Genomic DNA, 22641 nt, shown 5'->3' on the forward strand with positions numbered 1-22641 from the left:
GGCAGGTGGTGTCGGGAACGGTAACGCCATATGCTAAAATGTTCTTTGCGGTTGCACGTCGCAAACGGGGTGACATGTCGTTGGCGACCTAAAAATTATTCCCACGACGGCCTATAGCGGCATTCGTGGGGTAAAAGGGTGCCTTTGTGATCGCCAGTGTTGTGCGGCCCCCAGTGATCTCTTTTCCTCCAGCGATGAATTCATTTGCTCTCCTTTCCTCTCACGCCGCTCGCAAAGCCAGAGGCGCCGCCTCTGGTTCTGCGCGGACAAAAGGCCGGTCGCGCTCACGCGGAGCCTTGCTGCCGCCGAAGAGTATTGCTGTGGCCGGGATGACAGGAAGAAAGATGGTGGCGTTGTCCTCAGGACAATGTAGACTTCGTCCCTAAACGGTCGCGGCTTTCCCGCAGTGCGTAGTCGATGGCGCTTGGGTGAAGTGCTCGGGTGAAGTGAGCTACAAAGGCTCGTAGTTAGCCACTTGAAAGGCTAAAGACTTGCGCAAGACTATACTAGACATGACCCTTATTTACCAAGTTCTCTTACGTTTAACGCAAGCGTTTCTTGATTCGTTTGCGCTTGGATGTGTACAACCCATAATAGCGATCGACGTGAAGTGCCAAATATGATAAGTGGAACGTGAAAGCGCGCAGCTCGCTCTATGAATGGCTTCTCGCCAGGATCCAGTCGAAAACTTTCGTTATGCGGTGGAAATTGTAAATCGCGACGTCCAGGAAAAGTTGTACCATAACAGCCTTCTTTCAAAGGCATTTATTTATGAAAGTGGAAATGGCATATTAAATGTTGCGAATACAAGGCCCCAGGATGCTAGATAGCCTTCCAGCAGCAAACAAGACTTCGCGTACTTCCCCTCTCCTGCCCCCCATGTGGTACAGCACTTCAACAACACTAGGCGGAACGTGCGTAACGGGGAAGCGTCACGCATATGACGTCATCTCTGCTGGCATAGAGAGCGGCTGCTCCGAGGAAAAGAGGTGCTCCAACTTGTAGCACTTCTCGTGGCGCACACTGCGGTGTACTGTTTCGCAGACATGGCCGTCACCGCGTTGTCTACGCACTGCGCTTGTCTCTGGGCATTTGCACAAACCTGGTGGTGAGCAATTTAAAAGGACGATATAGAAAGAAGCGCTAATAAGTTTGGACCAGTAAAGTATTGTTTAAAAACCTTCTTTTCATTCTTTTGTCGGCAAAGCAGTTCGCGATTTCTGTTGAACGCCGAGCATATTGTATTTCGAAATTTTGGACCTTATATTTTAGCGCCAGCAGGTAAATGTGACGTCGCGGATGTCAAAACATTTTCTCTAGTGGTGCGCGAAAATTAAAAAAATCGATTATCAATCGATTAGCGTTTGCTACTCCATTCGTATATTATTCGGTTCGCAGGCTGTTCGACTCGTTTACGACACAAATAGAATAGTCTTTGCTATTCGATTCGTATTTGAAGTCACTATTAGGAGTTGTCGAATACTTGTTCTTTTCGAATGGTATAAGCGACGACAACGTTTTAAATAAAAGAACATGATGTACTGTAAAACAAAGGCCAAGTATGCCTTTTTTGAAATTTTGAGCACATACTCCGATGGCAGCGACATCGTTGCGACGACTTCTCGTAATCCTTATACCCCTGTCTACCAGTGCAGGGGTTTTTTTTGTTCGTCACACTGGATGAAAAAAAAAAAATGTGGCCGCCTGTCGTGTCAGGCGGGCTGCAATGGGAGCGATCGTGACAGCCGTAGTTGCATTCTCGGCCGCTCGGCTGGGCCGAACGGCGCTAGTTGCCGGGGATAGCACGCGTCGGCTTCCACGGGCGACGGAGTCTCAAGCGCGTTCCTGACGCATTTTCTATGTCGATCCCAGACAACAGTCCCTAAAGGCCGATCCACACGACGGACCAAATTGCTCTTAGGACCGCGGTCCGCGCATCACATGATAGGACGTCACCAGTTCGAGCGTACCGCCGTTGGCCTGCGCAAGACCGCGGCCCTCGCGGTCAAACAAATCTTTTAGGCTTTTCCCGCTTCAGTTTTGGCGCCGGACCGCATGCAAACCGCAACGATTTTGGCGTAGCCAACGAATGTTGTCCGGCAACAGAGTGTCTTCAGCCAAATCCAATCTAGTTTTCGGCTCAGCAAAAGCCAGTCAAGCCAGTCGTTTCATATCCGCCGTTCCGCCTACACGTGCGTGCACCAGATATATTTTAGAGCGCAGCTCTTTGGCGTCCGTTCCTGGGTTTCGCGTCGTCGTCGGCGTTGTCGTCGGCCTCGTAACCAGCTCCGCCCCCCTTTCATCCCCCCAGCGCTAGCAGCGACCGACTGATACCGCTGGATGCCGCTGACGCCGCTAGAGAGTCAAGATAACGTGACTGCATAGAACACCGTCGCCGCCATGCAGAAAGAGGAGGAAAGGGTCCCCCCCCCCCCCCCCCCCTGTTCTTGTGTGGCGGATAGGGTGCTCTTCAGTTGCCGACGCGCCGGTTATTTCACGTAGGCCCCGGCACGTCGACGAATACGTGACCACCTTCCCACGGCTAGACCTAGTTCTTAGCGCTGCTGAAGCGAGGGTATCATATTGTTTGTGTCGGCATCGGCGGCGTTGTCCCTGAAACCAACTCCGCAGCTGGGGTTGACTCACTATCGGCGTCAGCGGCATCAGTCAGTCGCTGCTATCTCTTCCCTCCTCCCTTTATCGTGTTGTCCGCTTGCTGCGCGCGCTTCTGCCCCCATCGTTTGCCGCTGGGTGTACACGCCGCCCCCCTCCCCCCTCTTCCTGCGAGTCTCCGGTTGTCAAAGCGCCGGCTCGAACTTAATTCCTTTCTTCGCTCCTCCTCCAATGCAACCCCTGTGCGGTGGCAATCAGAGAGCCAGATCGGTGGCGGCCGATCTGTATATGTGCACCGCCCGAGCCGAAATTGCCGCTGCCGTTCGCCCTGTGCGGTGGCAATCAGAGAGCCAGATCGGTGGCGGCGGATCTGTATATGTGCACCGCCCGAGCCGAAATTGCCGCTGCCGTTCGCCACTGCGAAATTATCTGCCAGTTCTTTCTGAGCCATGAGCGAGACGACCGATGGAAGTCCTCCGTCTGCTGCTGCTGCTGCTGCTGCTAAACGAGCTGCCAGAGCAGAGGCCCAGCGCCGTCGCCGTCAGAATCCAGAGGTGCGTGCCGCCGAAGCAGAAGCTTACCGTCGCCGCCGTCGAGATGATCCAGGAGTACGCGTCGCCGAAGCAGAGGCTAAGCGCCGCCGCCGAGAAGACCCTGCCGTTCGCGCCGCCGAAGCGGAGGCTCATCGCCGCCGTCGAGAGCAACCAGCAGTAAGCGAGGCTGAAGCAGAAGCTCATCGCCGCCGCCGAGAAGACCCTGCAGTTCGCGCCGCCGAAGCGGAGGCTCATCGCCGCCGTCGAGACTTATTTGCTGCGCTCAAATTTCGCATTAGGAAGTAACGTAATCGTCGGTATTTTTTTTTTAAACACCGTGTCCTCTTGGAGTGACGAGGAGGATTTTTATTTTGTATCCCTCGTAGAGCAGTTCCCGGCTTTGTGGGACTCGAGCCGGAATGATTACAATGATAACCCGAAAAAGCTTTAGTGTAGTTGGTTGGTATGCTCTGCCGTCTGCTATGGCGGTCCGCCGTGTGGATGTGCTCTGCACCGGACCGGACTGCGGCGGGCCGTGACGTCGCATCACGTGACCGATATCGGCCCGCAGACTTAGTCCGTCATGTGGATCGGCCTTAACTGATGGCGCCGCGGCGGATCACACCGTTTTCGATGCATGCGGCAGGCCGCGCATCGCTTTTTTTTTTTTTTTTAATTCAGCAGCCGTGATCATCTGCGCACGCTCGATCCACGCTCGCAAGTTGCGAGCCCTGGCACAGGACAACTCTATAATAAAAAAAAAAAAAAAAGAGAAAGGTGGACTAGCGCTCAGCTGCATTACTTTTCGACCTAGCTAAAACACAGAGAGAGTAGGGTACACGCCACTATAGATAATCGATAACCTCAAGAAAATCGGGTGCTCACGTTGTAAACCATTATTCCCGTTGCGGTAGTCCAGTGCCTATGGCGTTGCGCTGTTGAGCTCGAGGTTACGGCTTCGATTCCGGTCGCGCGCGGTCGCGTTCCGATGTGGGTGCAGTGCAAAAACGCTTTTGCACCGCGCATTGGGTGCGCGTTAAAGCACGCCAAGTGGTCAGAATGAACCCAGAGTCCTCTAATATGCGGTGTGCCTGATAATCAGATCGTGGTTTTGACCCGAAAGAACCCAGAATATAATTTTAAATTTTAAGCCATTATTTCCGCACGGCTTCACAAACAAAGTGAAGAGTTAAAAGCGCAAAAAAAAAGCGCACGAAAAAAAGAAAACAAGAACGAACGGCGCTATATCCTTGTTTCAACATGCGCCACGACTGCTTCATCGTCGCAGTCGCAGTTTAAATTCGAGGGTTAGCATCAAACAAATTGAACGCGAGCCAGTGAACGATATTTGCGGGGGCGTCATCGGAGACCCAAAACTGAATATGAAGACGGCGGGTTCTGCTTTGAAATCCCAGCCGAGATTCGCAGGTATCTGCCGAAAAAAGAAACCCACAAACGCGAGCGCTTGTTTTGATGAGGAGCCATACAGTGAGGATAAAAGAGCTGTGCTTGCTTTGAATGGCACCGGGCAGCTATAACATCGGCGCATGCTTCGTCGCTCGTCGTTCCCGGGTTCATTAACGCTCGCGTTCGTCCGCACAGCTTGTTCGTCGATTGCTCGTTTATCTTTCTTTATTTGTTGGGGGGAGTCATGTGCAAGGCCGCCCAAGGCCATGGCAGCAGCGCGCGCCGCAATTAACGCTGCCTCTCATTACGTACAAGGGCAGCTTCAAATTTTTCCGCGCATGCTCGTCACCATGCGACAGCGCATTATCTCGCGGACGTGCTCTTCTGAGGGCAAGTCTGTCAGAGAGGGCAACACCATTCGAGAGCCGTACTCGTGCACAAGATGCGTGCATTGTTCTGGCTCTAGTTACCTCGCCCGAGCGTCTATGGAGTAGTATGGTATGGTGCAGATGGCTTAGGCGAGCGTCTTCGAGCAGATTGGGGCAGCGCTGTTTGCATTACGCAGGGGTCAAATTTGCAAATGCTCTCACGTGACCAACATTCTTCGTTCGTTGAGTCGAGAGCGATATCACAGCGTTGCAGACCAGGCAGCTGTCGCAACAACGATGGCAGTTGTTTACCATGATATTTCAGTTCGTCGCGGCTATATTTAATGTTTAACAGCGTGTAGCGAAGTTGGTTGTTGACATCCTCAACGTCCTCCAACTATAATGCCAATTTTGTTACGTATGCATTCATGCCCTCAAAACAACTCATATGCTCAAATTAAAACAAGAAAATATTTATTTTAACTAGCAATTCATAATTTTTAAAACAAGATGAGAAAATTTTGCGGCACACAGAGCAAGATTAAGCTTTGAAGAACGAGTAAGTTTCACTTCGGCTGCTGCCGAAGCACACATATTACGAGCCGCAAGCTCGTTCATGCCAGCTGACGGTGTCGAAGACACTAAGTGACCTGAGAAGCCTTTAAAGGGAAGTCAGAAGCGCTGGTGACAATGTGTAATAACTGCCAAAAGAAATGCAGAGGAAGAAGTCAGGGGATCGATTATCACTTTGGATGAATGCTGCGAATTAAAGCAAAGACAAATTGCTGTCGCAGAAGACAAGTCGCACAAAGTTGGTGCAAGTGTTGTCAATGCAGAAAATGAAAGGAAGAAAAAAAGAAAAACGGCGAGCGATGAAAAAAATATAATGCTCAATGAGGTTCTGACGCGCAAGCCCAGCTACACGTTCAGTGGGGCGTGGCGCCATCAGCAACTTTGTACTTGCCTCTCGCATCTTTCTTGTTGCTGAAGAAAGTTGGACCGGAAATGATCGTTAAGGAAAAATAAAGGAGAACGTGCTAGCGGAGCCAAGGTTTTCTTCACACTTTCTTCCTGGCTCGCGCAGTGCTCTTTTTTATATCGCTGTTGCTTTTGTTCCTGTCGCTGTGGGAGCGTTGCTGCTGAAAGACGATCGAGCGACGGGCACTGGGACGCGGGGACTCGCAAGAACAGGGTGCCATGGCTTCGACTGCTATCAGGAAATTAAGAGATTGGAACTCTTTTGCATGCTATTTCGGGATGCTACCCTGTACATGTATCCGTTCGCATCTAGCTGTTCTTGGTGCCTGCTTCCGCCTCTGCGTTATGTCCATCGTTCCACTTCCCGCTGTCGCCTGCTGTCTCGACTGCATTCATATGATAAATTACTAAAAAAACGCCCTTTATACAAAGCTCCTGCCCTGTTTCAATGAGACCAAGATATCAAAAGCTGGGACGTGCCATCTACAACTCGTGCTGCCTCCTGTGGTCATTTTTTATTGTATATTACGTCTCGATCACTCCTTGCAATGGCCTGTATTTTACAAGTCAGGTTGAAATCACCATGCAACGCCTTTGCTGTCATGGTGCCGTCACTTGCAGGGCTGTTTGCTGCAGGAAAGGCTTCTTGATAGCGCAAAACACTCAACATGCCCAAGAAAACAACAGCATTGTAGCGCTTACTGTACAAGAGCTGTTAGCGCTGACGTTGTTATCTCGTTCATTCTCTGTCTGGTTGTTTGTTTGACGCTGTAGTTAAGAATAAATTATCATCTGTAGTTTAGCTTAGCATGTACTTATGAAAACGCTTTGACATGTCACGCAGAAAGCAGGCCCGTCTTGATATCAACAGAAGGGTTTTGCTTGCAATGTAGTAGCCCCTGTATAGGTATGACCGGATGGGGCCGTCCTTATATTGAACAGTGGGCAAAAAATGCTAGTGTGGTCGACATCACCAATACCTGGCTGTCGCAACTCCTGAAAGTTGCCGCATTATTAAAATACTAGGGTTCGACACATATGCACCATATTGTGAGGCTATACATGTATACTCTGCACTGTAAGCGTTACGTACGTTCAGTTGACTGCGGCCAATGTCAAAGCAAACATAGATATATACAGATAGATCTTGTCGCTTTCTCTCGCAATTTTTATTGGGGACGACCACCACGGCGAGTGCTTTGTGTCGGCTGGAATACAGGTTTCGATAGATATTATATTCTCCAGTAGTGCGGTCGGGACCGATCGGGACCTAATTGAATAAACCTTACTGACTTTCTTTATTTTGTAGTCTAGCCCATGGAATGTAGATAGGGTATCACATGTTGTGTGCACGTGCGTATAGAGCTTGTTTACGGCGATAAGGTTCATCAGTAATCTATCGCGAGGACTACGTCCGCCTATATGATAGTCTGACATTCTGACTTCATGAGGCATATTGAGGGTGGGGAAAGGAAGGCAAGTAGTACCAAAGCTATGTCTATTGGCAATCAATTCTGAAAAATCTAAGCAGTTTCGACGAGTAAAGGTAACGCTACTGCGGGCAACTGCGCACCTTCGGTGGCTATGATGTTCAGGTGCTGATCACGAGGTCGCGGCTTCGGTTCCCATCGGAAGAGGAGTTCCGATGTTGGCGAAATGCAAGAACGCTCGTCGTTGGTGAACTTGGCGCCCCGTGGAATCTCTCTCACCAAAACCATCGCTTGGGGCCATTTGTGTTCAGGAATTTAAGACAGGGACGATTGTCGGGACACTGAGACTCCCCTTAAAAATTCCAGCAATAAGAGCATCATATTACTTGTGTCCAGGAAGTTTTTATATCAAGAACTGTTTCAAGCTACTGTCGTTTAGTATCACGAGGAAAATCATTGTATTCCGTACGTGTCACACAGCAATAAATCACACTCTCGCAAGTTATGAGCCGGTAAAATTTTATTGAACAAACTACCGCATGCTGACGGCGCTTCCCTTGCTCATGTCAATCGTCACAAAACACGCTAGGTCGGCTATTCGGTCAGTGTAATTTCGCATGTATACGCACACAACAGCAACATGAAAACATGAGCAGCAGCAATAGTAACAACATCAAGAATATACACCAGAAATCAGTCGCTAACAGCCGACTGAAGGTTGTTATGACTGGAAAGTAACAGAGTTATATATATTTCTAAATATTCTTTATTGAACAAGTGTGGAAGTGCGCTTCCATGTTTAAAACACTTATGCAGAAGTTACATTGAAGTACAGTTAGCGGAAAGGTGCATTGTAATATGTACTCGAAAATTAGAAATCTGAATATGTAACATCTTGCTGCACAATGGCGCAGAATCTACATGTACAGTGAACTAATCAATAATTGTGTATGTGGGTTGCATTAACAGGCAAATCGCGTTCAACATATGATAACACATGCCACCTGCATTTTCGGCAGTGTGCTATTCTTCATCAGCAACCGTGATTATGGGGCGAAGTGAGCGCAGTCGTCATTTACACTATATGGACTAAAAATGGACAGACAGACGAGAAAGTCTTCGGGGACATTGTATCACACAAAGTGTACGAACTCGTATTTCGCTTGTGAGGCAGGTTAAAAAAAAAAGAAAGGCGAAGGCTGGTGAAGGTGCCGGCAGATAAAAACAAAAATGTGATTTGAGGTGTGGCGGTGAATTGCAATGTGTTGCCTATCTATGAAAAGTTCTGCGAAATGAATACGTCTATCGACATTGAATATATATAGGCTTAGACTTTTTACATCGTCACATACGACTCCTCAGCTATGACAAAGTGCCAAAGCTTTGCGTCCGATCTTGCTGCTCCTGGTACTGTCTACAGTGTGAGTATTTATGCTTCTTTCTGGGCCATTTATGGCAGTCATGAGGAATGAAATTTGCTCAGAAATGACTCCGTCTGCTTACTGTTGCTGCCATCGCTAGCGCAGGAGTTCTTTGGTGCATTTAAAATGTCGCACGTATCCTGTCTCTTGCAAAAAGAGCCACTCGGGTCTGTTCATAGACGCTGGCATTACGCGTACGCTGACCTGGCTTTGCACAATCTGTCATGACGTTGTTATCGGACACGGAAAAGTAATTTTGTGAGCCACCTAAACACAAGTCGGCAAATACAGGGTAGATAATATATATTTAAAGGTATCAGTGGCTTCTTGAAGACAAGTAACATTGGTCATCATAATATTGCCAGGTGCCGAGAAAGCGCAGCTCCTCACTGGCAATGCCAGGAAGCCTTGGATGTTGAGAATTGATTTTGGTCGCGTGGTTAGGTCATGGGTGCGAAAAGCTTGAAATGTCACTAAATTCTTGCAATAAAAACGTGCTATGCATCTACAACCCATTGTACTTTACGCATAGAGCATAAAATACGCAGAATTCGTCTCATATGCAGGAAAGTGCCTGTAGAATTGCAGCGTTCAGACGCTATATTATGAATACGCAAATAAAAGAAATATAAAAGAAAAATGCTTATATGATATTGCTCTCAAAGAAACATACAGCGAATTATCTTTGCAAAAAGAAGCACTTCATTAACGCAGCAAAGCAATTCTGATCGCCAAACATGATTTGCCCAAAAGTGCCTAAGAAGATTTATGCAGGTCACTTCGAGCGATGCTCTTTAGTTGCGTCGCTCGCCTTTAGTTGCGTCGCTGGCCCTTGCGCCATAAAACTCCATTAGTCATCACCATCACTTCGAAAGATCTACTAGGGCTGGTAATATCGATGAACGATTAATCGAGTAATCGATTAAACGCATACCGCAAATCGATTAGTCTTCATCGATGTCCACGTTGCGCTTAATTGCCTTAATCGATTAGACATGTTCAAATAATCGTTTTCTAGAGTTTGAAATGAGTGACACGAAAACATTGAAATCGCACTAGAATGGCGGGGCACGAGCAGTGACTGTGCGCCTGGGGTAGAGCGGCTGTCGATTGTTTTTCCGGAGTGATGCCGAGCTGAGCGCTTCACTTCTCCCTCTCCCCCCACTGGCCACGCCACCACGCCGCTCAAAGCTGGAGGCCTGAAATCGCCGCTCAATCCAAGGCTTACGAGTGGTTGGTCATGGTGTCACTCCCCGTCCACTAAAGACGGGGCATACCATTCGCGCCGGTTTGGAGCATGTATTCGATATAGTGATGGAGTTCGTGTCGATTCCAGCAAATCTATAGCTTCCGAGCGTCTATTCTCGCATGCTGGTTGTGTGGCCATTCACAGAAGGTGTCCGTTTCACCCAAACAACGCAGCCAATCGACATTCCTAAAATCTCAGACCCATTTCCTTGACTTCGTGTATTGGCAAACTCTTCGAGCACGTAGTTCTAAATCGCCTCCAGCCTCACCTCGAAGTGAACGGATTCTTTCCCAATACCTTATTCGGCTATCGACCAGGCCTGTCTGCGCAGGACGTACTCCTACAACTTAAGGAGGATGTTGTGGATGGTCCAAGTAAAGCTCAAACAAGAGCCATTCTGGCGTTGGACCTCAAAGGAGCGTTCGATAACGTCTCACATGACCTCATTCTAAACAACCTTGCATTCTCCCGATGCGGAAAGCGGATCTATGATTATGTCCGAGCCTTTTTATCCGACCGAACAGCCACCATCGGCCTAGGTGATATTCGGTCGGATATCATAAATCTTTCCGGCAGAGGGACTCCCCAGGGTTCGGTTCTCTCACCCACCCTGTTCAACGTGGCGATGGCAAAGCTACCACCGCTCCTCGACAAACTTCCGAACGTGCAGCACGCCCTGTACGCCGATGATATTACAATCTGGGTGACCACAGGATCAGACGGCGCCATGCAAGACGCACTACAGGAAGCCGTAAATATAGTTCAAGAGTACGCAACAGCCGGAGGACTCACATGCGCAGCTGAGAAGTCGGAGCTCCTGCTTGTATTCAAAAAACGGAACAAGGCCGATTTTCCACCAGCCATCACATTGCATCTCGATGGCAACGTTATTCCAAGGGTAGACAGACTACGTGTACTAGGACTTCACATACAACACAACGGGAAGGCCACACATACCCTACACATGCTCCGCCAACAACTTACCCAAATAACGCACATGATAAAGCGCATTACAAACCGCCGACAAGGACTGAAAGAAAAAGACGTACTCCGAATCGTGCAAGCCCTCATAATTAGCCGATTAACCTACCACCTGCCCTATCATAATCTGACTCAGACTGAGATGCACCAGATGGACACCCTCCTCCGTACGGCACTAAAGGCAGCGCTGGGACTACCCCAACATGCGTCTACGCAGCTCTTACTACGACTGGGGGTGCACAACACCATCCGCGAACTAGTTGAAGGTCATTTTAACAGCCAACTGCAACGTCTGCAACGAACAATGCAAGGGTGCCACATTCTATCCCGGCTAGGATACCAAATACCAAGACAACCACAACAGGAAAACCGCACACTTCTTCCGCTTAGCATTCGCAACAAAATTCACGTGGCCCCAATTCCCCGGAATATGCACCCTGACCGTCATAAAGGTCGACGAAAGGCAAGAGCACAAGCCCTCGCTCGCCTATTTGGCGATGACAAATCAAACACTCCAGTCCTGTACACCGACGTGGCCCGCTACCCACAGAAACGCGCCCTATGCCTAGTCGTACTAGATAGTGCAGACATTCTGAGAGCTTCGGCAACGCTCAACACTGTGGAGAGTGGCACGGCGGAAGAGGCTGCTATTGCCCTAGCCATCGTACACGCTTCAACCATGCCGGCGCCGGATGGACCTATCACAGTGGTCACTGATTCTCAGACCGCCTGCAGGACTTTGGCACAAGGGAGGGTGACACCCTACACACACCGCATCCTTACATCATTACACCCCACAGCGTTACACAGGGTGCGTATCGTCTGGACACCTGGACACGCCTCTCTCCATGGTAATGAACGCGCTAATGCGGTAGCCCGAGAGCTCGCTAACCGGGCGCCATTGGAAGAGCTGTCCAACCCAGACGACGCACCGACAGAACCACTGAACTACACTGAAACTCTACAATATTACAGAGATAACAGGAGACACTTCCCTCCCCCACATAATTCCCTTAATCGAGAGGATGCCGTCGCGTGGCGACAGCTTCAAACTAATTCATTTCCCTGCCTCTTTTATCTTCACCTCTTCCACCCCACACAATATACCTCATACTGTCCCTATTGTGGAGCAAAGCCCACAGTATATCACTGCACCTGGGAGTGCCCACACCCTCCGGGCTACTCCCCTATTCCTTCACCTTCCCCTTCCTCCTGGGAGACTGCGCTGGCCAGCTCAGACCCGCAAGAGCAGCGATGGCTGATCCGGCGGGCACGCGGAGTGGCGCGAGCCAATGGGGCCCTGAACTAAGGGCTCCACCCTGCGAGGAAGTCGCCCAAACTCCTGATAAATAAATGTTTTCTCTCTCTCTCTCCTTCGCTCTGTAGAAAAGAGCATGCGGCTTAAAATCATGAACCAGCAATTTTCTTTTCCCCTGTGCATTTTGCAATTTCTTGCATATTTTAATCGGAGTTCACCTTTCACTTTTGCCATTTTTCTTATTTCTTGTTTAACTGTACTGTACAGTGCTTCACTAGTGTCATGTATACTATATAATTCTGCTCTAAGTGCCATTTTATAACATATATTGTTTATCTTTTCAAAGGCCACTAGTGCCAGCTCTATTTAGTCTTTAACAAATTAAGAATTGCTCTTTATCAAAATTTATACACTTGTATTTCTGACCTTGTTCCACCTATCAAACTTTAATATAGGGTCGCACAAAAGTAAATAGCTGTGTGTCATACTTTTTAAAGTGGCCGTCAAAAGTTTCGATTAATCAATTATTCGATGAAAAAAACTTGCATCGAAAGCGATTAATCGATTAAACGCTAAAATGATGAATGATTAATCGTTGATCGAATAAAAAAATTAATTGACCATCCCTATGATCTACTGTAATTCCCTTGCGTCACAAGTGAGATTCGATAACAAAAGTGATAGAACCGTATCCTCTCCTCCATGCTCCCCATCAATTTTTTTGTTTTGTTTTCACCCTCTTGTATGGCCAGATGCATCAAGACTCGTTACAACACAAAGTGTAGCTGCACGTTGAATACGACGAGAACAACAATCGGCTGCAAAAAAAAGAAAAAAGAAACACACACACAGTTCTGCACGCCCTGCTCGTGATGCGTATTGCGCACCACACTTGACTCGCGCACTCAACGCTGCCGAAACACCGTCTGATGTGGCAGCAGAGGAGCAACATCTGCACAGCACGCACAGACGCGAGCGAACAGAGGAACTCGCTTAAACGAGGCGAAAACCACCTGCTTTCTGTATAACGCCTGTCCGCATGTTCTTGCGATCGCCTACCTATCACCTGTCGGTCGACATTGCCAGGGCGATCAACGACGTCGCCATAATGCCGACACAACTTGACGCCGGGCTGATGTGCAACGCCGCGCTGTTCACACCCGCCGGACGAGGCTTATTCTTGCGCGCCGGCTCTGACTTGTCGAGTGCCTTCTGCTGACTGAGAACCGTGTCGATGTCGTTGTTCGACGAATGATCGCTCCTGCTGAGGTCTTCACCAACTGCCTCTCCTTCGCCTTGAGTATCGGACGCTGGCAGTGCTACTGTTGGGAGCAAAGACGCTTCGACCATGTCTTGGTCACCATCGGTGGTACTACCTTCTTTCGTCGTTCTGTCGTCGAGTATACCGACCAAAGTGATCCTCGGGTCATCGTCATCATCATCGTAATCATGGCTGCCAGGCGCCGGGAACGAAGGCGAGGGGAAAGAAGCAGTATGGGTAGCTCGCAGCCTGGGATGCTCGTAGTCCTCGCGGCAGCCCAGTTGCTTCAGGCTCAGCCTGGCCACCTTGGAGCTGCCGACACCCGGCTTAGCAGTTGGACCAGTGTCGGTGGCGTCGAAGTCACACTTGACGTGACGCAGTTCCCTGCGAAACTTATCACTGTGAGTGATGTTCTCCAGGTGCAGCATCCAAGCGAGCCGGCAGTCGCAGCCGAACTGGTTGCCTGCATCATTGAGAGAACATGAGCGAAGTGTGTAAGGTTACGCTTTGGAGAAGATAACATTATGGTGAGACAAATGCAATCGGTTGCATTGTGATCGCCTCAGGCGATCATCAAGTAGGGTGCATGGAGTTAAGTTGAACAGTGTTTCAAAAATGTGTGATTGGCCGAAATGTAACCTATACGTTTCGTGTCTCGATGCCCTGTCAGCGCTTTCTTTCTCTTCGACTTTCGACATATTGCAAAAACACTTGCGCGCGAGCAGACCTGCACGCACATACGTATGCGCGCGCGCCCTTGATAATTCGTGTCGCGTACCGATTGAACACGGACACCAAGGTAAATCTAAAATACCTTATTCTTTTCACAGGAGTACAACGTTGGGGGAGAACCTTGCGTTAGGCGATTTAATTCATGCTTGGTTAAAACGCAGCGCGAATGAGACGAAGACAAGAGACACCGAAACACACCACGAATGCTCGTGATTGCCATAAGCATTCAGAGAATTAAATGGAGAGTTAAGCGAAAAGTTAAGTAACTTTGTGGGTCGAAAATCCGGATTATTTGATATTTTTAGCTGCTTACACTGAAAGAACGACGGCAGCTTGAAAATGTGCGTAATTTTGTGAGTTAATTCTTATATAACACCATAAAGAAGAATAAAAGCAGTCTGGTACACACACCGTCGCAAAACAAAAGGCATTTTCAGGGGCGTGAAATACCACGAGGAGCGGTGTTACGTCACACGGAGAACGAGGCAACATACGAAACAAAACGTAAACATAGAAAAGGGAACAAGCCAGTAGAAATTGGCCGCAGCGGCGCTATTTATATACAGGGCGCTAGGTGGCATGTCTCCGAAGCGAATAACTCGAAACAAGTAAAAGCAGTCAAACGTGATAAAACCGTGACAAGGCCACCATGGTGGCAAGACGAAAGGGACGTACGAAGCTGTTCGAGGCACACGCAAGGAAGCGTGTTGTTCCAGCGGCGGCGGCAGGCGACGCTTCGTCGACAGTCCGCCGTATTTCATTTCCGGCCACCGCCGCGGCGGTGCCTTCGTGCCCTGCCATTTTCGTTAGCCTCACTCCACGTTTGTGTTTCCCATGTCCCGTCTCGATAGTACTGTGCAGCGCTGAAGATGCTACATCTGGTCTCGACAGAAGTGGTGGCGCAGGCCGTCAACGCACCGTTGTCCACCGCCGTGCACTACATACCCGCGGCTGTGTCGTTCCCACTGAAGAGCGGAAAGCAGAGGACATCACGAAACCGTGGCGTCCCACTGAAGTGTTGAAACGACGATGTGAGGCCATGTGCTTTGAATAGTTAGAAATGTGCCCTGCAAGAACCGTTAAAATTAGGAACTATATTTTGTTTCATATTTTTTTTGGGGTACTGGTAACCGCGTCGCCACATGCCGTAGCTTCCGCAACGCCGAGTCATCGCCCATGACTACGTCGCCTAAAATGGCGAGCAAGTGACGGTGCCGAAGGCGTGGCCTGATACAAGTGCTGTGGTGAGTGCGTGCGCTTTGAGTAGTCACTTATCTATACGCGGTCTCAAAATATAGCGCTACTTTTGTTGTGGTGTTGGTGATCGTCTCAGGGGGCACCGGTTAACTTGTTCAGCGCTGCAAGGTTCTAGAGTCCCCAGCGGATGACGACGCGGAAGCGGCCAATCGTCTTGACTTCGTGGGGACCCGTAAAGGGCGGGCAGGGAAAACATTAAGAGATAAAAGCTCGTTGAGAGTAAAAACGGTTGGGTGGAGCAGAGAGGAGCAGAGAGAAAGTTAAGATGCCGTGTCACTTGCGCGGTGGTCTGTAGCCAGAAGAAAAGGAATGTAAAGAGGAGTGAAGGAAGTAAGGAATTGTGGCAAGCGGAGACAGAGCCGGCAGAGCTCGGCCGAGGATGCGTCATCAAAGAACGAGCGCGCTTGCCTGTCGCGGAATGGTTTCGCCACAATGAGAAATGGGTCGGGCTACGACGCTTACCTCCGAGACTTAACGCATAGGAGCCCCGTACCGTTTTCCGTTTTCTTTTTCTCTCTGGGCAAAAATAATCAACCCTGAGAAGCCTTTTGCGCGCGTTCTTGTTCTTCCGCCGACTTCTTATCATACCGCGCCGCAGTGGTGCTGTTGTGGTTGGCTCGGTGCCAGGTATGAAGGGCACGTGCTTCGGGCGCGGTTTTCCGAGCGCGGGAATCCGCTTTTTTGTATCTTTTATTTATTTTACTTTGGTAGGAACACCCTCTTCAGTTCCTGTCGTGGCTGAGTGGCGTTGATGAAGCTGATTCTGAGCAGGTGCAGACACAATGTTGCTGACGGAGGACGCCACGCACGTGCAGGCGTGCAATCAGAATAACGGCGCGTGTTTTAGCACTTTAAGAGAAAGAGAAAAACAAATAACGATGTGTTTATTTTTAATTCGGCTTTTTGCCCTGCATCATCGTCCTTAGCCTTGATACAGGCATAGGGGGGTCTAAGCAGCGCCGAGCCTCTGCTCCGACATGAAAACGAGTTAACCAATTTAGTTTAAAGCGATTTTCGTGAAAATGAAAACACAGCTGTCTATGAACGATGTGGACACGACTGTCGGGCTCCGCAGCAGAAAACGTCGAATGCAGCTTTTTTTTTTTTTTTTCGTGCTCTTCGGGATACCAAGGTACGCAGTGATTTAGCTGCGGGCGAAGCACGGTGGAGGGAGCAGAGGTTCAAAAATCCTTGCATTGCCATGGTCCTGGTCGTTATGTTGCAGTTTAGAGCATCCGGCGGTAATCGGCATCCTTATGAAGAAAGTGTGCCCCGTTATTGCGGACCTTCGTTTATTTTCCGCGAAAAACAAGAAACAGTTGCACTTAATCTGAACCTGTGACTAGCTCAACGAAGAAAAAAAAAATGTCAGTGCCCTTTCACTCTCTGAAGAAAGGCGACCAGCGAAGCTGTGTATGTGAAGTGCACCTGCGCCGCGGGTCGGCCCGGCATTACACTATCCTCGGTATCGGCCCACGTACGGGGAGTATTTAACGCCTACTTCACCTCCGCCGCGGATTGGCCTGGCATTGCACTATCTTCGGGATCGGCCCACGTATGGGGACTGCTGAACGCCTCCGACACTTCCGCCGCGGGTCGGCCCGGTATTGCACTATCTTCGGGATTTTTTCTACACGCGTACACGATAGTGGGGAAGTAGCCCTTACCAGCTTCGCTCTAAAAATACTTCATTGATACCGTGTTTCATACCCCTGACACACGGGCACTTCGCAGGCCTTTGGACTAGGGAACATTTACCTGGAAGTCGTTCACGCGGGGGAGGGGGGCAAAAAAAAAAGTTTTTCCTTTAGGGTGCAAGTCCCCTGTGGAAGGGGAGGCATCTAAACTCCACTATGGCCCTGGAGGGTTAACCTTGTGCGCCGCTCTTCAGCGACCCAAAACGTGATGAAACGCAACGGGCCTTATGAATAATTTTAGGGCTTGATAGTATAATTTTATAGTTAGATGCAATTTGACCGGATACGCTATTCTTTAACGTCTTGTCAGTTTCAGTATCGAAGCAGTGCCATGTGCTTTGTTACGTTGCGTACTGAACACGCAAAGGAGACCGCGCCATACCGTGGGTCAGCGGCGAAACTCCTTTTAATAAAGGATCCTTCAGCGTAAAAGTGTGTACTTCAAAGAAGTTTAGCTCGTCCGTGCGCTAGGGGTATTATGCAACTTTAGCCGCCTTCCTTCAGTGTAGGAGGTAATTGCCGTCTTCGTGTTGCCTTCTTTTCTTTTCTTTGTGTGCATTGGCAGTTTTAATTGTTTTCTTATTGCTCCACCTTTCGGGTGTGTCATGGTTTGGGCGCTCGAGAGTGCTGATAAGATGTTTGCTCTCTCTCACGAGCGGGAACGTATGAAAAAACAAAGCTCGAATGGTGCTATGCCCCTCACGATCGTCGAAGTAAATGACGCACTGTCGGAACATGTCCGTCAGCATCGCATATTCATAGATAAGAGAAAGCACTTCACGTTTTTTTTTTCATTTTACTTGGAAATTCGCAAATCTGGTGTAATGAACCGCCGTAGCTGCCTTTCTGGCTCGCGTTTCTCGCCACAGCAGCCACTGTCTTCCCTGTCTGCGAGACAAGCTTAGCTACGAGAAAACTGTTGCATCTAGGTTCCACTTCACTGCACACAACTACTGTGTGTAGTCCAGCTGTAGTAGCCCCGACGTGCGTTATTCACGGAGGAACTGATCAAGGGTATTGCGAACGTGCGCCGAAGTAGATGACAAACAACTGTAGACGCATTCTTTTCGCGCTGGTATAGAAAATGGCGCCGCATTTACTCCATTCCGTTGCTTAGGGCGTGCTATATACGCGAAGGGCCACAAACGTAGCCTACGACGCTCCTGATCATTCAGAAGAGCGCTCAAGCAGGAATCGTTTGTGTTACAGCGTTTAGCAAAGTTCCAGATGAATAAGCGTAGGTCTGTCTTCCGAGTGCTCGAATGGAGGGTATATAGTATATAAAGAAAGTGTCGTGTTCGACATTCCGTGCTGCTGCTATACGGATGCACTGTGCTATTAGCGCCCGCATAGAATCTATGAACAAGAAAAAAGAAGCCATACATTAATGTTAGTACTTCGAGGAGGTATGCAGTCGTGCGTGTCGTGCTATCACGTCGAAAAGTAAGAGGAATGAAGAAGGATAGCTTGTCGGGGCTAAATCGAGCTCGACGCAGACAGACCAAATGAAGAGGAGTGACCAACACGACGCGAGTGCGGTGTTCACTTCGCGAAGATGTACAGTTGGTCTGTTTTTCTCGTCGCGAGCGAGCGCAGATGCAGCGGCGAAGCGCGAATAAAAAAGAAAAAAGAAACGACATTAAAGAAGGCGAAGTTGCACCGCCGGAAGAAAAGGAAAAACACGACGACATGCGCACGAAACAGTCCTCCGCTCGCGTTTGTTTCGCATGCATACATGCACACGCGTTGCAAAGTCGAAGCAGAGTAAAACCTAAACAAGCAAATATATGCGATATCGGCTACAACTGTACCCGTACTGAAAGTAATGACTTCAGTAGACGCACATGCGTTGTGCGTGCTGACATGCGCAGCTAAAGAATAATTTTTAAAATTGCCGGTGCCAGAAAGCGGTTCTTAGTGCTTGAGCTGGAATTCTCGAAAAGGGGGACACTACTTCCACAAAATTGGAATGCGTAATCGACCAATTAACTAAATTTCTCAAGTTACCTTCTAATCGAGTTACTTTACGGCACACATTGCAAGCTAAGAATTGTTGCTGTTGCGTGCTCAAGACGTATCCACTTGGAACGAATACTCAGGACAACACCAGTTTCGAGATATTAATTCCCAAAGTGCGCGAACCAGTACATCGTCGTTCCAGTAATATATTGTGCTTCAATGCATAAAACGGCGTTTTCTAAAACAAAAATCGACTAAGAAGCACAACAGTGTACTCTTACGGCAAGTTTGACGGTGCATACCTACAAACCTTCGTCATCCTCTGAATTTGATGCAAGTGAAAGTACCCCGCAAACTCAATTGCTGCAGTCAGTAAATGGCTGTATGTGACGTAATTAGGTAAAACTTAATGAGTGATAGTGTGTTCATTCTTCAATTACTCATTTTGATTTCTAATACAAGTAATGTCCTCTTCATCCACGATTCCAGCTTAATCACTTAAATTGGGTTTCTGCCACAAGAAGTTTTCTAAACCGTTCTACCACCGAAAAAAGAAAACGCATCTTGACGTATGTAGTTAAGTATGCATTAGCTAGGCCATCAGCGAGAACCCCCTGTTTCTTTTTTCTTTTGTTTTCATGGTATTCTCTAAGCTGTGAATGAATGCTCATTAAAATGGTCTGTTTACGCATGTTACATATAGCAAGGTTAGATGAACCCGATATAACGGGCGACGACACTAGCCCTCCCGTGCAACCTTATAATTATGATCGTCTCAATGTCCGAAAGAAACAACCGCTGTAACTCTGCTGTGAGATCGGCTGGCCCGCTGATCGCCCGGGCATTACGGCGAAGCACCCGCCTGCAAGTGTGCACGTGTGCGTCGCTGCGCGAGCGTGCCGCTGCGGTGAGGCCACGCGCGGTGCGGCGCTCGTGCTCGCGCCACACCCGGCCAGACGAGAGGCGAGAGAGGCGCGATTGGACGCGCCCCGGAACGTGACCGCGGCCCCGCCCGTCTCTCGTTCCTCCTCTTGTCGTTTTCTACCTTTTCTGCCTCGCCGCCATTTCTCATACTTCATACACTGACCGCCTCCTCGCTCCCTTTCTTTCTTTCTTTCTTTCTTTCTTTCTTTCTTTCTTTTTAAATCCAGCAGCCGTAACCTCGTCTTCGAGGCAAAGGGTTCCTTGCGCCCGGTTTCGGTGGGCTCCTTGGGCAAATAGAAAAATTGTCTTCGTATGCCCGTAGTCGGGCTGTGGGCCGTTGGTACTCGCATTGAAGTGGCTGCTTTTACTGCCGTTAGACTTGTTTTATTTTCACAGGCGTGCGCGTAAAGCAGTGGGGACGTGGTTATGTACAGTGACTCGCGTTCGTTGTCGTTTTATTTTTATTTTGTTCTCGTGGAATTATGTGTGAGTGCCAAACGCGTGCTAAAGTCTCCTTTTGGCTTTCTATCATTTCTCACATTAAAGCGAATTCCTGTTTCGCCGGTAAGAAAAATGCTGTAAGCAGGCTGCTTACAATCTCTCCAGCTTGATGCCAGCTTACCCTGCCTACATGCACCATGGATCAGATTAGTGTAAATAGGCCATAAGTGAAAGACACGTAGTGCCGGCGGTGCAAGTTTTGGGCAGATTGTGGCGTCAAAAGAGAAAGCAGGGGCTGGCGGCTGCGACCGAGAGTATAAACCGCAGCTTCTTCCCCACCGAGCCCCCTCCATTCCGGCTTTATTGGCAAATACCAGGCTATTGGTCTGGGCGCAGAGCAGTGGTGGGGCAAATAATCATTGTCAGGTGGCAACCTGACAGATTTGACACGCTCGTGAATTCTCGCCTGAAGCATCCCTTTCAAGCGCTGTGTCGGCTCCGTGATCGCTGCTGCTGATTCTTTATTGAGTCCCAAAGCGCACCCGCGACAGAGCATTCAACAGAAGCCAGTGTCTAGCACGCACTCAAGCTGGTCGTACGGGCGACCTGTCACTGATCAGACCAACTTATCGCCGGCCTTGTTCTTTTTTGGTGGTATTAAACTGTCCGTAGCGTCCGCTTTGGATGAACATATATACTCACAACGGATATCTTCAGATTGACGTCCTTTATGACCCTCGGCTGCGAACGAATGTTCACGCGACAAAACTACTTGATGCTACCATGTCCTTCCTTGTAATGCGGGGAATTGACGAATGTTTCCATGCACAGGAACGGCCAGGATACATTCGTCATCCCAAAGCTATCCGTGCGCTGCCTGTACCAGAGGTCGATTACAGTAAACAGAATATTTGCCGCTTTCTGTACAGAGCGCGAAAAAATTGTTCTTATTCGTGGCGTCTGGACATTTTTTGACTTGGCGTAATGTTTTATGATATTTAATGGACATTCTGTTTCGACGCTCTTTTTGTGCGTTATGTTGTAGTAGTTTTAGGGAAAAAAAACAATAGCGCATACATATCTTAATACCTCAGCATAATTTTTCGATTTATTAATTCAGGTCTTTAACGCGCACTACCGCTACGACCTGCAATGACGTGTTAGAAACGTCAGCTCCGTGTTGAAGTTGAGAAAAATGTTGCTTCAACAAAGCGGAAGCGTCCACGTCCCGTCCTTCACTTAATATCGTCTGTGTAAAACTGAGCGCAATATAACCATGAAAGCGGAAGCGCAGAAGGTATCCGAGAAAGTGGTCGCTGGCCTGGTGACAGCTGTGACAACGAAATCGATAACCACGACGACAACGATGAAGTAAAGATGATTATCACAGCGACACGAAAGCTGCTCTTTAGCGACAAATCGCCTTTTTTTTTTTTTGTCGCTGACTTCTTCTGCGCGTGATAATGGTTGTACTTGTTAAATTAAATTATGGGATTTAACGTGCCAAAACCACTTTCTGATTATGAGGCACGCCGTAGTGGAGGACTCCGGAAATTTTGACCACCTGGGGTTCTTTAACGTGCACCTAAATCTAAGTACACAGGTGTTTTCGCATTTCGCCCCCATCGAAATGCGGCCGCCGTGGCTGGGATTCGATCCCGTGACCTCGTGCTCAGCAGCCCAACACCATAGCCACTGAGCAACCACGGCGGGTGTTGTACTTGTGACAGGCTGACAAAACTGCATGAAGCGCGCTTAAAATCCACGTCACTCTAGGAAGAGTGTAGGTTTAAACGCGCGTATATTCGCGGCGTTTGCAGCAAGGCCGCACGCTGGAGCAAACGGGACGCGGGTGCATAATATGCCAGCTCCTCCTGAGACATGCGCCAGCAAAAGAGAAATGAAAAAGAAAAAAGGCTCCGTGGCAATTAAGGGCTCTTACATGCCGCGTCGCGGAAGCCTGTGGAATGAGCAACATCCTCTCACCGTGACGACGAGCGAAATGCAACGTTCCGCTCCGCGTGCAAGCACGCGCGCCCGCAGCGAGTGCGGGAGCACAATTTATAACTCGAGCCCCGGCGTGCCCCACCTCCTCCTGGTCCTCGTGGCTAGACAGTGTGACGCGGTTCGCG

General features: G+C 49.0%; 1 protein-coding gene across 1 annotated transcript in view; it reads right to left on the reverse strand.

Moving 5' to 3' along the window:
- Positions 1–7831: 7831 nt before the first annotated feature.
- LOC126531689 (uncharacterized) overlaps positions 7832–22641 on the reverse strand; it is a 51393-nt gene continuing 36583 nt past the window's right edge. Inside the window, exon 3 of the mRNA XM_050179355.3 lies at positions 7832–13962. Coding sequence (XP_050035312.1) covers positions 13301–13962 — 662 coding nt within the window. The 3' untranslated portion in view covers positions 7832–13300. The remainder of the gene's footprint in view (positions 13963–22641) is intronic.

This window comes from Dermacentor andersoni, chromosome 5 (genome assembly GCF_023375885.2).
Source record: "Dermacentor andersoni chromosome 5, qqDerAnde1_hic_scaffold, whole genome shotgun sequence".
Lineage (NCBI taxonomy): Eukaryota > Metazoa > Arthropoda > Arachnida > Ixodida > Ixodidae > Dermacentor > Dermacentor andersoni.